The sequence below is a fragment of the Aythya ferina genome (genome assembly GCF_964211825.1).
Source record: "Aythya ferina genome assembly, chromosome: 2".
In the NCBI taxonomy this organism is placed as follows: domain Eukaryota; kingdom Metazoa; phylum Chordata; class Aves; order Anseriformes; family Anatidae; genus Aythya; species Aythya ferina.
In genome coordinates this window covers 153,533,359-153,548,702 of record NC_140297.1, presented here as the reverse complement: position 1 = coordinate 153,548,702, position 15,344 = coordinate 153,533,359, and the positions used below count along the sequence as shown (strand labels likewise).

General features: G+C 44.2%; 1 protein-coding gene across 2 annotated transcripts in view; it reads left to right on the top strand.

Moving 5' to 3' along the window:
- The window catches only part of ST3GAL1 (ST3 beta-galactoside alpha-2,3-sialyltransferase 1), a 78,256-nt gene that overhangs the window by 58,846 nt on the left and 4,066 nt on the right, over positions 1-15,344 (top strand). For both annotated transcript variants that reach the window (XM_084510749.1, XM_084510750.1), the window contains 4 exons: positions 1,436-1,632; positions 4,822-5,001; positions 10,241-10,286; positions 12,806-12,925. In XM_084510749.1, the coding sequence (XP_084366875.1) occupies positions 1,436-1,632; positions 4,822-5,001; positions 10,241-10,286; positions 12,806-12,925 (543 nt within the window). The remainder of the gene's footprint in view (positions 1-1,435; positions 1,633-4,821; positions 5,002-10,240; positions 10,287-12,805; positions 12,926-15,344) is intronic.

Below are 15,344 nucleotides of genomic sequence, written 5' to 3'. Positions count from 1 at the left end.
GGAAAAACAGGACAAGATAATAACAGCTGCTCAATAACTTCAGCCCAGCAAGAGTTTTGTGCTGACTACTTTTAACAGAAGACCACCTTGTGCAGTCTGTACATGAGTATATGGGTTAGGAAGGGTTAGCAGGAAGGTTAAGTTCTTGCAGGTAACATTTCTTTGTTCTTAGCTCTTGACCCCAGTGTTGTCCTGCAGCGCTGAGATCCATGGACCTGTTGTTCCATTCAGTGCAAATAAGGTTTCTTGACGTAGGTCTGCAAAGATAACAGAATTTAGCTGACCAAATAAAATTTACAGGTCTATATATATTTGTGTGTAAGAGAGAGAGGACGGCAAATTAAACAATTCCTGGTGCAGGTGAGAGAAATACATCGGAAACTAAACCCAAATTACCCCAGGCTGTTGCTGGCAGTCATGGGAAAAGGCGTTTTTCCTCCCTCCATCCTTGTCACTCCTTGACCTGAGCTTTCAGAGCAAGTGCAGAGCCTTTCAACAGATGCTCTCTTTGGAGCCATTCTCCTTTTGGGAACTTTTCCTCCTCTTTGCAAGCAAGCAGCACCATGACAAGTGTGGGCAAGGCTTCAAGTGAGTCTGCTAGCACCCCCAACATTTTTAGTTGCCCTCAGAGAGCAGATTCCCAGAAAGGGAGCGTCTCACCATCACCTGCCCTGCACCTTGCCTGCACCTTCACCATCCAGCCATTGTTTCCACCATGCACCACAGAGCTGCTACAAAAGAGTTTCCCTCCATGGCAACAGGCACAATGACCAAGGTCCGGGGTGGTTTTCTTCATCCTGGAGGATTTTTTTAGCTGGTTTTACATCTCCAATTGTCAAAGCTAACTTTACTTTAACACAGTTTCCTATTGCACTAGTGGCTGGTTCCTCCATAGTCCGGAACAGCAGTAGTGAGATCTCGCACTCCCACTTCTGTCAAAAGCCAAAATTTGTGGGAAGGGTGTCCATGGCCACCCCAGCTGGCTCAGCCCTATTTCTGTGCTCCATCAGGTTCCCTTAGGCTGTTTTGTCCTTCATAGGAAGGTTAAAAGAAATCTTATACATGTCTTAACAGAAGATATGTGGTCCAAGGTGGAACAAAGCTTGTAGACACCTGAAGGACATTTATTCTGTTAGGATCAGCCTGGACAATGTGTGATCTGGTCCACTGTGGCTAGGTAGAGACCAAGGAGGTGAGGCAATCTGAGGAAAAAGAGTAGAAAAGGGAAAACAGGTTAAAAAAGTTAATGGGACAGGATTTACATATTTTTACTTCATACTTCTGCTCCCAGCCAAAAGCCTTGTAGCATGCACCACAGGAGACGTTGTCTGCAGTAAGATGAGCAAGAGTGGTCTTTGAGAAGACATCTGAAGCTGTCTTGCTCACAGAAAAGCTAGCTATATTGGTAACCTGGAGTGATTTTTCTCCCCAACAGAAACTGCAAGGAGAGAAATCTCCAAAGAATATTAATGACACTCTCAAGGAACTGTTTGGGATCATTCCTGCAGATGGGGACCCACTGCAGGAGCGAGGTACGTTAACATGCAGACGGTGTGCCGTCGTGGGCAACTCTGGGAACCTTCGGCAGTCTCAGTATGGCCAAGAGATTGACTCCCATGACTTTGTGCTCAGGTAAGTGGGTACCACCTCAGCTCCAGGTGTCTCTGTTGTTTGAGTTTCACTGGTGTTTTTCGGGATAAATTGGCAAGCAAGGTTTCAGGGGCTATCTAGTGAAATCTGCTTCTTAGGTCCAATCTAAGCTATATTTTATGCTCCTTAATGCGTTGGAGATATGGTCTCATGTTTTAGCTTGGAAGAAAAATATGACATCTCTTGGGTTTAAGTAGGTGTTGATACTGTAGCTTACTCTTAACCATTCAGAATTGCTTGTGATTAAAAAAAAAAAAAACACACACCTGAAAAAGCTATAATTTTGGATAAACATTATATAAACAGCTAGTGCTCTCAAGTGATCTTCTGCACACAAAACTGACTGTGTCAGATTTGACCTTCTTGCAGTGTTTCACTCTTAAGCAATGGTAAGGTGGGAAGGCCAAAGTCACTTGACAAGCAGGGAGGAGACAACTGGATGGCTAGAGCTACTTGTTAGCCAGTACTTGGCTATTTTTTCCCACTGAAATAAAACACGACACTAGGTAGGCAGAGATAACTGCCCAGAGGGCAACCAAGGTATCTGGGTCAACTAAGTTGACCTTGAATATTTGTCAGAGAAACTCTTAAAGACAGTGGTCCAACACATTCTCCATCTTTACAGCACAGTTGCCAGTGCAGCACATGGGGAGCAATGCAGGCAGGTCAGAGGGTCTGGAATGCAAGGACTACTACTGAAAATACAGTATGTGAGATTACGCTATTAGAAACAACATAATCTTTAGTTGCGTGCTGAAACTGAAAGTGAATCAACAGAAGATTAGTATTATTTGAATTGTTAGACCACCTTAGGCTTCTTGGGTTTTGATGTGGCTTGGGTACGTAAATGTGCATGATGAATCATTTCAGGAGTTGCTTGCTTCAGTTGAATGCCCTGCTCTCAGCAATAAGTACCTCCCCAGAAGCAGTCAGCCAACCAAATCTTCAGATATATGAAGGGAAGCAAAGAGTCATTAACCCTGCAGGTTTCAAGTGTGGGGCAGCAGAGATGCATCTATACTTAACTCTGCATCCCTTGCTATGGAGATTGCCCTGTTCCTGCATGGACTTTCTCATCTTGCCTGGCCTACATTTCCAGATTCAGGAAGGAAAGCCTGACAAGGGGGATTTTTTTGAATAGTAACTAAGTTACTATTCAAACTCATATGTGTGTTTCTGCTCTGAGGTTTTACCCTCCCCATAGCTGTGCATCCCTGGCAAGGGAGAAACTCTCTGTGATTTGGAACTTAACCTGCCAGTCTCTGATTTCTAGTTTAGCAGTCTCAAGCCAGATATGAATAGATGTCACGAGGTTTTAGGATTTATCGTGGGAATTTGTGCAGAGAAGGTAACTTGTCCTTGTGCTAATCCAACAAACAAAATCTCTGGTGACCCAATAATTCACTTGCAGGTGCTCTGGCAATAGAGCCAAGCATGGGAAAGAGCCAGCGAGTGTGAGGTGATACCTTTCCTTCCAAACACCATGTTCCAGGCCACTTTTATTTGTTTAACTGTCTGTTTTCATGACAAAGGGAAATCCCAGTCCTTCCCGCTGAGACTGTGTGTGACCATGCCTTCTGTCATGCTGCATGGCCAGCCCTTGCTGCAGATGGTGGGGAAGGGACACAGACCCCAGGGCAGGCTGTGTACCATAACCAAGATGCCACCCTTGGCTTTGTCCTGACAGAAAGCATGCCCTGGATCTTATATTTCAGGCTGAGCAATCTCCAGAAAAAAAGGTAGGAATTTCCAAGCTTTGTAGAGTATCTCTACACCATACAGTGAGGATCCCTGAAGCTTGCAGGGAAGTGACCAACTCAATAACAAGTCCACATAGGCCTGCAGGATGTTCTACCTACGCTAATAGATCCCTTTTGTGGGAATTAGAAGAAACTTAACTAATTCACCTGGGGGAGCACTGCAGTAACACAGCCTGGCATTAACTTGCTGAAGTGACTTCACCTCCCTGTTAGCAGTGACCACAGCAGTATGTTGTCCAGCTGTGGATGATGCTGAACATCATCTCATCAGCTACATCCCTTCCTTGCCCTCCTTGGGCTTCTGCCAGGAGCTGAGCTAATGGCTCTGAAGGAAACTCCAGGAAACTCCCATGAGCTTCAGAAAAACCCTATTTTTCTCAGAGCCAACTTGAGTGTTTCTCCTGGTGTTGCACCATGGAGACATGCAAGGTCAGTCACACATTGGGGTTCTCTAATCTGCATTATGCTGCACCACAGAACCATGTCAATCTCTGCCAGTAGTGAGCTAATACATCAGGATTGGAAGTGGTCATGCCCCCCAGAGTTACTTTCAGGAGCAAACACAAGCACAGAGGTGTTCCTGCAGTCTTGAGTTCAGAACCCCCCCTCTGTTCCCAGTCCCCTTATATATCCAACATAAAGTAGCCCCGTTTGCTCAGCTTGCTTTGACTGAGCCCTGGTGAGCCCTGGGCAGGTCTCCATACTGGGTCTAAAGCAGATATCATCAGGCTTTGAGGCTGATTTTTGAATGCTCCTTATTGCAAAAATGGATGTGTCAAAGCTGGGGGAGGTACTACAAAGTAAGGTTTGAGGAAATAAAATGTCAGCAGCAAATCCTGCATTTGTCACTGTGAATTGGGCACTGTCCTGTGGAAAAAACATAAGGAATATTTTCTGCTTCTCATCAAACATAACATGGTTTGTTACCTGCACCCTAGACATTCAAGAACACCTGTACAGATAGGGGGAATGAAACTGCAAGGAGTCAAGTTGATTGACTTCAGAGCAATATTTTTCTCACCTACTGGAGGCCACAGCATTAGGGAGAGAAGCTGTGATGTGATGGGCTCACTGCTCTATTAGCTAGCTTTCTGCTGACTGTAAAGAGAACTCAGGGACGTGCTCAGGGAGACTCTTGCTTTGCAGACAGACAAAATTACACACCAAAGCCTAGTTTTTTGTTTTTTGTTTTTTTTTTCTTTACTTTTAATTTATCCACTATGGATGATGGTCATTTCAGCCTGCTTGAGGACCCCTACACGCTGAAGAGCCTGCATACAGCACTATCCTTAGCCATGGGAGAATATTCCTGCCACCTCAAGCAAGTGATGTGGGGAAAAATCACATATTTGTACCTACTTAATTCCTATCCCACTTCCTCACTTTCTTGTTTCTTATTTTTTGGCTGTAGAATGAACCGTGCCCCTACCGTTGGCTACGAGTCAGATGTCGGGAGCAAGACCACTCACCACTTTGTTTACCCTGAGAGCTACAAAGAGCTGGCAGAAAACGTGAGCATGATCCTGATCCCCTTCAAAACCCTGGACCTGCGCTGGATTGTCACAGCTCTCACCACAGGCACTATTAACTTGTGAGTAAGAGCAGCCCCAAGTGTGTGGGCTGAAAGGGTGGGAGCCGCTCGCCTCTTATTGCTGTTGGAAAGAAAAGCCCAAACTGGGGAAATCCCCACTGATGAAGCCTAGAGGAGCTTTACAACTCCTTTAAGAGCAGGGGTTAGTCCTGAACACTTAGTTTCTAAGAAAAGTGTAATGTTATAGTGCAGTCTTTGAGGTGAAGATCCTTGGCCCCACACATCAATCTCAGAGAAATGAATGAGACAGATTTTGCTTCAGCCAGTTTGAGCATCAGCCTCCTGGGCTTTGGGGTTCTGTGCTTCATTTTGGGTTTCTGCTCATCCATCCCCCTCTCTGGTCCCTTGGGAGTAAAGTGTGTGCAGCCAGTGTGCCCATACCCAGTGGTAGCCTGCAGAAAGCCACCTGCAGAATCAGGCATATGATGTGTTATTCATTTGATATATTCTTAGAGAGCAAGGTTATCCCACCTGTGACACGTTGGTGGCCAAACAGTCCTTCAGTACACATTATCATGCTTGCAGAAGGGGACGAAGAGACAGAGAGGGATGCTAAGTCTGCTCATGAGCAGAAGCATGGCACTAAGACATCCATACAGAGATTCCTCCCATGGGCAGGTCGAACAGGTGCTCGGTGCATCATTTCCAGTCGAAAGACACCTACTTCTCCCCTGTCTTCTCAGGAAGGCCCTGAATGCTCAAGACTTGAAGCATTTATTTGAACAGAGCTATGCCCATCTATCAGTGAGCTAGCTCCATGCCAGATCATTATTTTATTCACAGGACACAAGGAACAAAAGGGAGGCATTACTCTGAGACTCATTCTCAGGCTGGAGAGCCCTTTCAGAGCCTTTCAGTTCCTCCTCTCCAGCTCGGCCTCTCTCCCCTTCCCTCCAGCCTGCTTTGGAGAGCAAAGCTGCGGTTCGAGCTGTCTGCCTGGTGTGATTTTAATTTCCTGGTGGGAAATGATCTCCGGTCCAGGTGCTCTGGCACAAACCCGTATCAGAGTTCAAATGTACAAGGGGGGACAGTGCTTGAGGGATGTGTTAGGATCAGATCTGGGGCTAATTGCGGGGCTGAGAGGGCCTTTGGGATAGGTTGCAGCAGAGAGAGATGGAAAATGAAGGCTTGACTGTACTTATCGGCTGTCACCCAAACTGTCTGGATCTTTTCCAGTGTTTTCAATAGAGGAGAAACAATCCTGCCTCCGCCCTTCCTGGGAAAAGTAGCATTTCCTCCTGTGTGTGACTCAGGGCCATAGGGCCCAGAGCGGAGGGAGCACTGGAAACGGCTCATCCCGGCCTGCCTCTGCCCATCACAGCAGGCTGTGTTGGTGTGCTGGGCTTCAGCGCCCCAGTGTGACCACAGACTCCGCAGGATGGGCCTTCAGGGAAAACAAACAATTGTTCCAAGTGAGGAAAAGGCAAATCTCCCCTGTCCAGTCGAGGGACCTGCAGTGGGGAATGGCGATGAAGTGGGAGGGAGTGTTTGGGATCATTGTGGTTTGGCCCCGTAGATGGAGGGCAGAGAGTGACACTGAGTGTCCTCTGCTGGCTTTTTCCTTCTTTTCCCATTCAGACCCTCATCCCTGCATTTGCCTCTGAAAACCCAGATAAAAACCACGAATTTCTGCTCAACCTCTCCACAACAGAAGGGCAACATCTCTGCTGTGCCAGTGTGAAGGTGTCTCAGGACTGTGGCACATGGTGACTGACAGCTGTGCAGAGGAGGCACCCTTGTTTCCTTTCTCACTTGTGTGCCCTAGCCTTAAATTAGCACGTTTTGCCTGGCAATAATGTGCTGCACTGATATTTATTCTCTGTTCTTTATGAGTGCTTTCATAATGAAATGCTGTGCTGCTTAATTTATATTTTGGCTGCACCAGAATTTGAAATACGAACAAAGCATATGTTTCTTCTGGATGCCTCCTAGCAGATTTTCTTTCCCCCTATAAGATGGCTTTTCCTAATTCAGAGAATGAAATGTATGACATTTGTACTGTGTGTGAGGTTATCTGCTGGCTCTAAAGCCACAGCCATGTGGGATTGCTACACATAGACAGAAAGAGCAGAGCAGATTAAGTTATTCCACAGAAAAGTATTTCAAGACATTTCAACTTTTTTCCCAATTTCAGAGTCTGAGAAGATGAAAACCTTGCAAAAGTATGTTTCTATTGACTGAGGATTAGACCTTCTTGTTTTTAAAGAAAACTTTTTGATGGGACAACAAATGGAGTTTTAATTATTTTTTTAAATTTTCTTCCTTGCAAATTAATTTTAGATTCTCTTTGCTTCTTATTAACATTCTCTATTTTTTTTTTTTTTTTTTTTGTCACCAGCCCTTAATATGTCCAATCATAAGTTGTCACAAAAAAAAAAAAAAAAAATCCATCCTCTGAACACACTCATAACTCAGAAAAATCAGCCCACTTGGAAAATCAGCTAAAAAATATCAGTGACCTTTTTTGCAAAGCTTAGTTTTTTTTTTTTTTCTTTTATAAGCTGTATTGATAAAAAAGGTTGAGAAGCTCTGCCCTTAAGCCTGGATCCAAATGCTATTGGAATTTAGGGAAAGCCCCCAGCTGCCAGCAGCAGCCTTTCAGTGAAACCCCTTCCTGCATCTTTGTAAAATCCATGCCTGTGTCAGGAAGCCTGCAGAAGGCCATTTGCTGCCACCATCACCCACCCGTGTTTCCATCATTGTGCTCTGTGCCCAGACTGCAAAGCCATTCACTGCGCTTCAGAGGTCACAGCAAGTGGACTGCAGTGGTGAAGTTGAGTGAGCCTTAGCCTGGCTGGAAGATATAACTGGTTGCCTACAAGGCAGTCACAGGAATAATTAGAAATCGCACATGAACGGAAAAATATCTTTTCTTAATAAGTTGCAGGATATAGATTTATAATTAGATTGTCTACATGGGCTTGGTAAGCATCTGATATAAATCAGCGTGTATTTACCACATAGAAGAAATACCGGTGTTTTAAGATTTTGAGGAAAATTGCATAATTAATAAGCTAGCACATGCTGGGGTAATAAAACAAGACAATCATAAACACAAATCATAACAATACATTACACATAAATTTAGACTAATGGTAGAAACCTATGAGGAGACATTAAACACAATGTCAGATACAGTGCATAAAGAAACTACTGACTGTACATTGGTGAAAGGGAGAAAGGATCAAATAAAAATAAAACCCATCTGAAACTTCTATTTTAGAAGAGAAGAAATATTCACCACCTTACACCTACTTGCATGACCATCAGGTCTCGTGAAGACACTGCACAGTGTCAGATGAGGTCAGGTTAACCACAACCTAAGTGCACTCATTGTATAGAAAGACAAGCATTCCTATTCGTTAGATTTCTATACAATGTTTGATTTTCTGTATTCTATTCAATTGAATTAATAATTTCCTGAGACTCAAAATCTGTGATTTATCTTATTTACCTCACAGCACTATTAATTCATGCATTTTTCTTCACTGTCCAAAAGAAAAGCCAAACAGCAGATATCCTTAGTATTAGATATAATCGATAGCTGAATGACACTCTCAGACTTATCCCATTTGATTGATGGATGTCCAATTTCAGAGTGGGTCTGTAAGTCTGATCCAGTCTCGAAGAGATAATGACCTTCTGCCTTCTTGGCAGCCCAAATTTTACATTACCTTAGCAGCAAAGGTCTGCATTTGTTTTTAAGTATCATGCCAGTATACAATGCAGTTGTATGTAATTCTGAAGCTAAGTTACAGCAGGACTTAAGGATTGCTTCTGAAATAAATAAATAAGTAAATAAATAAAAATCCCATGATTAACATGACTAACTTACCATCTGATGAGTTACAGTAGTCTCATGGCTGGATTAGAGCCATCTGCAAATATTATCATGAATGCTTCTTTTGCACCTGGCTAGATGTCCATGAAATATGCCCTCCTTATTTCCTCTATATCACCTTTCTAGAAAAAAACTATTTGCTTATATAATAATGAAGAGATTTTGCCAGCAAGGAAACCCTTCCTGTCTTCTTAACCTTAAAAAAGGACATGTGATCACCAAATCTACTGACTTTGCTAACCAAAGTTAGTCATGGGAAACTAAAGGCAAGCATGAGATTTGCTGAGGGCAGACTAACAAGTCTGCATGGATGTCCCTTTCTCCATTAGCCCTGCCAAACCTGACACGTCCCGTATCACATCTGCGGGGACTGGGACCCACTTATCACCTTTCCCACCACAACCAGCCCAGGGCAGGCATCACAGGTGAAGTACCTAAGGAAATGAGGACATTGCTAGGTCTGTGAAGACTTAGGCTAATGTTTCAAATGATCGATGGTTCAAAGAGGTATAAAACCTCACTGATAGGATCACACATAAAAACCACACATTTAGATCAAACTAATGGAAGGGTTACAACCTGCCCCAAAAGTATGCAGGGTATATTTTGAGATAAACTCCAGTTACAAGACCAGTTCACCAGAATTTTCCTACTTGAAACAGCTTCAAGGAGAATTTTTTACAGCACTCACGATGAGCTGTGTGAGCATGTGCTGTTCATGGGACACAAGGAACTAAAGACTTTTTTGTTTCAAGGCATGACTCATGATTTCAACCCAGTCATAAGGTATGACCTGGAATTTTTGTGCTAGGAACTGCTGGCAGCCTTCCACATCCCTCTCGGCAGTCAGGGAATAGCTTGCTGGCGAGGGGCTGCATACTGGGATGCCCAAGTTGCACACAACCACAGACATGAGGAACTCTGCTACCATCTATTCTGAAAAATCATGCGGTAGTTAAGTATTAGGAGAGGAAAAGTCTCCCCCTGGTGGGAAAAGGTTTTTCTGCCATGAAATTAAATGAAAGCTGTTCAGTCATCAACATGCAAAAGCTGCAACAGGGATGGTCCAAGAACTGGAAGTCAGGGGCTCCATGACTGTATAGTATACAGTCAACTAAATCCTTCATGTTCTACTGTCAATAAGTACCTTGAATATTAAAAGATGTAATATCTTCCATTAAGCTGTGCTTCAGTGAAAGCTCAGCTTTTCCATGCTGTATTACTTAATTGCAGCCTCATTTTCCAACTACTTAATGAAAACTATTTACTTTCAAATCTTTTGAATGTATTACTATACCTGAAGAATATTCCTTCTTTCTCTGAGAATACATAAAAATAGTAATATGTTGGGCTTTTACTAATCTTCACCACTTTTTTTCCTTTTTTTTCTTTTAACAGCACATATGTTCCAGTTCCACGGAAAATCAAAGTCAAAAAAGAAAAGGTGAGAAATGGTGGTCTGTTAATTTGTTCTGCTGATTAATTTGTTCTGCTGATCTGGTGTAGATCTTTTGCCTCTGTGGGAGACTGCAAGAATCCAAGGAAGCCCTTGACATTCATAAAAACTACACTCAAAATTCACACCCTTTACAAGGCTAAAGGTTGAGCTCCTGTGTGCCATTAAGGGCATTGCTCATTCACTAAATAATTGAGGTCGGGAAGAAACTGTTCTTGTGACTATGTCATTGCGTAACCTCTGTTTTGAAGGTTGCCTTGCTTCCTCTGGTACTGCTCAGGGAGATTTAAGGTGCTCCACTGGTGAGCGGTGCTCACTCTCCACAGCAGTTGTTCTGCTCCCTCCCATTGCAGTCTGTTAGATGTAAGGACACTCTGAGCTGTGGAAAACCTTTGGAGCTTTTTAAAAATGATTTGACTATATGATCACCAAGGATGCTTCTTATTCCTGGGTAAGTTCCTTGTAATAAGGAACTAAGTGAACTCTGAACAAATAGAGTCATGGGTTTTCAAGTCAGTGAAGAACTCATGATTATGGTATCAGTGGCTCTTGGGGAAGGACCACAGGCCACAGCTGTAATAAATGTCTGTATATGATTAAGCAAGCCTGGAGACTGGGTTCAGGCCATGTCCAGGCTGGTTTTATCCCAGGTGCACTAATACTCCTCCAGGCAATGTTCAAGCAAAATTTGGAGGACTGCAGAAACAAGGGAACATTCCATGTTTCTCACAGGGACAGAACTGAGTAATGTGGATGTAATCTGTGCCATGCCACTTGCCTCAAGGCTAAAGAAATCCTTCTGACCTATTTTACTTCACAGCATTAATGTATAGAGGGCAATCAGCCAGTGAACATCACTTTCCTGAGAAAGCCAAAGAAAGATGGACAAACCCAGTGCCCACCCTACAGCAGTCAGAAAAGGCTCTATCTCATGCAGCATCCCAACTCATTTCCTGAGTATGCAGTGGTTTAACAGGCATACCCTAATGCTGGAGACAGGATTTCCTTTGGGCAGGATGGCCATTCCTGTGTTGGACCTTTAGCCACCATGCAAAGTCTTTTGTTGTTGTAGCTGCATGTTCTAACATAACCAAGGAAGGCTGTGTAGGGAGAGGTTAAAGATGTTTCATCTTCCACAGACCTTACAGCAAAATGAAGGTCTCATTCTCTCAGCTTTTTTCTAAGTTATTTTCAGAGGAGCTCAGGCTCCTAGTGTCTCAAGGGCTGGTACAGTATGATGTCAGTCCAAGAGCATTAAAATCATAGATTAAAACACATTCTTAATTCAGTAGGCCAGGTTTTGCCAAAGGCTTCAGCTGAGACCTTAAACCAGTAGCAGTTTATATCCCTGTGCTTCAATCGTGAGCCTCTGTAGGGTACTAAATAATCACTCAGCTCATCCCTACCTGTGGTGATGGACACATTAACCTCTGCAAAACCCTTGTGAGATATTCCATGGCAGGTTGTTAAACTGATGTCACAACTGCATAGCACCAGCCTGCGGTATGGCTGGAGCTATGCAACAGCTTCCCAAGCAGGGAGACAAGAATCTTGTATTTCCTCCCTCACCGTGCAATGCAAAATACCCCTTGAGAAGCGATTACACTCAGATAAAATATTAGCAATTAACCTCTGACTCTGTAAAAGAAAAATCCCTGCAGCTAACCAGATAGCACTGAAACACTGTCATTCTAATCATGAACACAGCATGGAGGGAGAGGCCTCTCTTTGCCTGATTCAGAGAAGAGGGTAGAAACCAAGGGCTCCCACCAGTCCTTGGACTCACTGTTCAGTCATGTTTGATCTTAAGTGCTGTTTCTATTAGAAGTCCCCATAGTTTCCCCAGGAGATAACCTGTGATGTACATCTTGCTTAAAAATAAATCAAATCAAATCAAAAAATAACAAAAAATAGCATTCTGAGAAACAGGAGAAATGTAGCTGACACTCCCTGATAGGGTTCCTGTAAGTTTATACCTCACCTCCGAGTTTCCTTATGCCTGGAAATCAAGAGAGGCCAGGACATGGTTGGCATACTATGCAGAAGAATCAGTTCCTTGAATATTTCCCCACCTAAATCCAGCATGGCATCATACATTTCCCTTGCTCAGGCCTCAGACTCCCCAGAGCTCACCTATACTACCAGCAGGGCACTAAAGGGAGGGCTGGATGCCTAATTTCCTTCTCGCATGCACAATCTAATACCCATTGTTTTCAGGATGAATCACTTGGATTTACGGTAGTGTGGTCAGGTGGGGTGTTGAGTCTGAGGAAGTTGTGCGTAATTGCACATAGTAAATAATATTGAATGTATTTTAATTATGGGACTGTATAGTTCCTTTTCACTTGACCTCAGGGAATACCTATTATGCCTTTCTTCTCCACTGCCCTCCCACAGTGTCCTTTAGGGATGAAATGCTACATTTTGTTGTTGTTGTTGTTGTTTTGTTTTGTTTTGTTTTTCCTAGGGTGTTTTACTAATGAATCCATCTTTCTAATTTTGCCTAGATCCTGGTTTACAATCCATCTTTTATGAAATACGTCTATGAAAACTGGCTCCAGAATCATGGGAGATACCCTTCCACAGGCCTTCTTTCTGTAATATTTGCACTCCACGTATGTGATGAGGTAAAGTCTGGCTATGTTTGGATATATGGGTATCAAATGAGGATGCTGGGACACTGATGCACACTGAGGTGCCAGGAACATGCTCTGGTCACTCAGCCTTTATTTGCCATCTTCTCTCCCATTCACTTCTTCAGACAGCTGCAGAGTCCTCAGTAACATTCAGATATGCTCAAGTGACAGTGACCGATTTTTTTCATGTCTGTGAGTAGTAGGGTTTAAGATGCATTTCAGAGAAATTTAATTAAACATAAAGAATGGAAGTCCATTTGGAATTAAAAGACTAAATATGGACTAAATATGAACTGTATCTATGTCTGCATTAGGTGTCTCTGTGCCTATCTCATCAGAGGAAGCCCAGAGTATATTCTCTCTGACTGGGCTCCTAAAGGCATTGGAATTGCCCTGGGCATGCCCTCTACCTCCATTTGCCACTCCAGGAGACTGAGAGTCCCTTGATCCTGTGTGACATCTGCTCACCTTCAGTAGATGTCTTGAGTGTCCAAGGACATCTCAAATGGCACTTATGTTTGGGCAACTACATTGAGGTCTTACCTATGTGGTCAATGGAGTCCAGAAGCTGATTCTAACCACTTGGCAAGATGTTTGGGGTGCAGGACTGCTCGCTGAGCTCAAGGTCCACTGACTGTAGCGGATGTTCAAGCACCTCCACTTGGATATCTAAATCTTAAACATAATCCCACCTGAAGAACTTCGTTTACCAGCTCTTGGAAATATCAGTTCGGAGAATACAAATGATTTATTTTCAAATCCTTTTCTGTTGCCAAGCTTGTGGGTTTATACAGTAGGTTATGGTAAATGTCTGGGTTGCAGGAGTTACTTGAAGAAATTCCCTCGCTAGGGTAATGTGAGGTGCACCTAGGAGATCAGAGACTTTGCTAGTTAGTGTAAGGCCATTTCAGCTCTACAAAATACCTCAAGCACGGGCTTGTTTAGGATGGGGAAGAAAAATCAAAATGCTGGCAAAATTCATGGTCTGGACACAGCTCTTCTGTTAAAAGAGAGCTTTTGTCTCCCTAGCCTGTGTTGCTTGGTGAGGATGATGCAAGTATGTCAACAGAAATACTCCTGATGACACTGGCAGAAACTGTACCATAGTCAAGGCAGATAGGATGGGCAGCTTGGGTGGAGCCTGGTTTCTGTCAAGCAGGCAAGGAGCAAGCCTTTGACATCATCAGAAATAATTTAAAGACAGACTGTAATTGGGTGGGTCCAGGCGTTGCGTAGGTTGGGGTGTTTGTTTTGTGATCTGTGACCCTTTCAAAGCCAGCCATATAGCTACACCCAGTTTAAGTAAAAGTCAACCATGAAGTTTTGAATTTATCACCAGAGGAGACAGGCATAGCCATTGGTAAATGAGCAGTTGGGACTGGAGAGGCTGTAGGAGTACACACACACAAAGAACACGATGTCCGTCTGCCTCTGATCTCATGGAAGTAACTGCACATGCCATAAAATGAAGTATCTAAATAGAGCTTGACATAGGTTGTTATTTGGAAGTCTAGGAACAAAACCAAGGATTTTTCTACTCTTTATGGCCTTGATCTGATAAAGGGGAGATTCCCAACGTAGGTTGCTGACCTCCTGAGGTAAAACATCATGCTTAGGGAACAGGAATGTGTTTTCCATATTAATAAACAAGAAGTCATGGATAAAAATTTCCTCTTCTGTCTGGGTGTAGTGGGTTTACGTGGCAAGGTTTTGGTAGCAGGGAGCCATAGGGGTGGTTTCTGTGAGAAAGATCTAGAAGCTGCCCCATGTTTGGGAAGGGCCCCATTGTTTTCCAGATCCGAGCCAATAAGCAATGTTGTTTTGCGCCTCTGTGAGAGCATATTTAAGACAGGGAAAAAACGCTGCGCCACACAGCAGCCGGGAGAGTCAAGGGAGTGGGAGAACAGCCTTGCACCAAGGTCAGTGTAGAAGGAGGGGGAGAGGTGCTCCAGGCGCCGGAGCAGAAGTCCCCTGCGGCCTGTGGTGAGGACCATGGTGAAGCAGGATGTCCCCCTGCAGCCCATGGAGTACCACGGTGGAGCAGGGTTCCACGCTGCAGCCCGTGGAGGAGACCACGGTGGAGCAGGTGGCCCTGCACTGATGGAGGCTGCCGCCTGTGGAAGACCCCTGCCGGAGCAGATTCCGGGATGGACCCCGTGGTACGGACCCATATCTGGAGCAGTTCTGGAAGAGCTGCTGCCTGTGGGAAGCCCACGCCGGATCAGTTCATCAAGGACTGCATCCCGTGGGTGGGACCCCACAGCACAGGGGACGAGAGTGACCGAGAAGGAGCGGCAGAGAAGAAGTGCTGTAGACTGACCATAACCCCCATTCCCCGTTCCCCTGCGCCGCTCGGGGGGAGGAGGTGGAAGAGGGTGGATGGGGGGGAAGGTGCTTTTGTTTTTTTTTT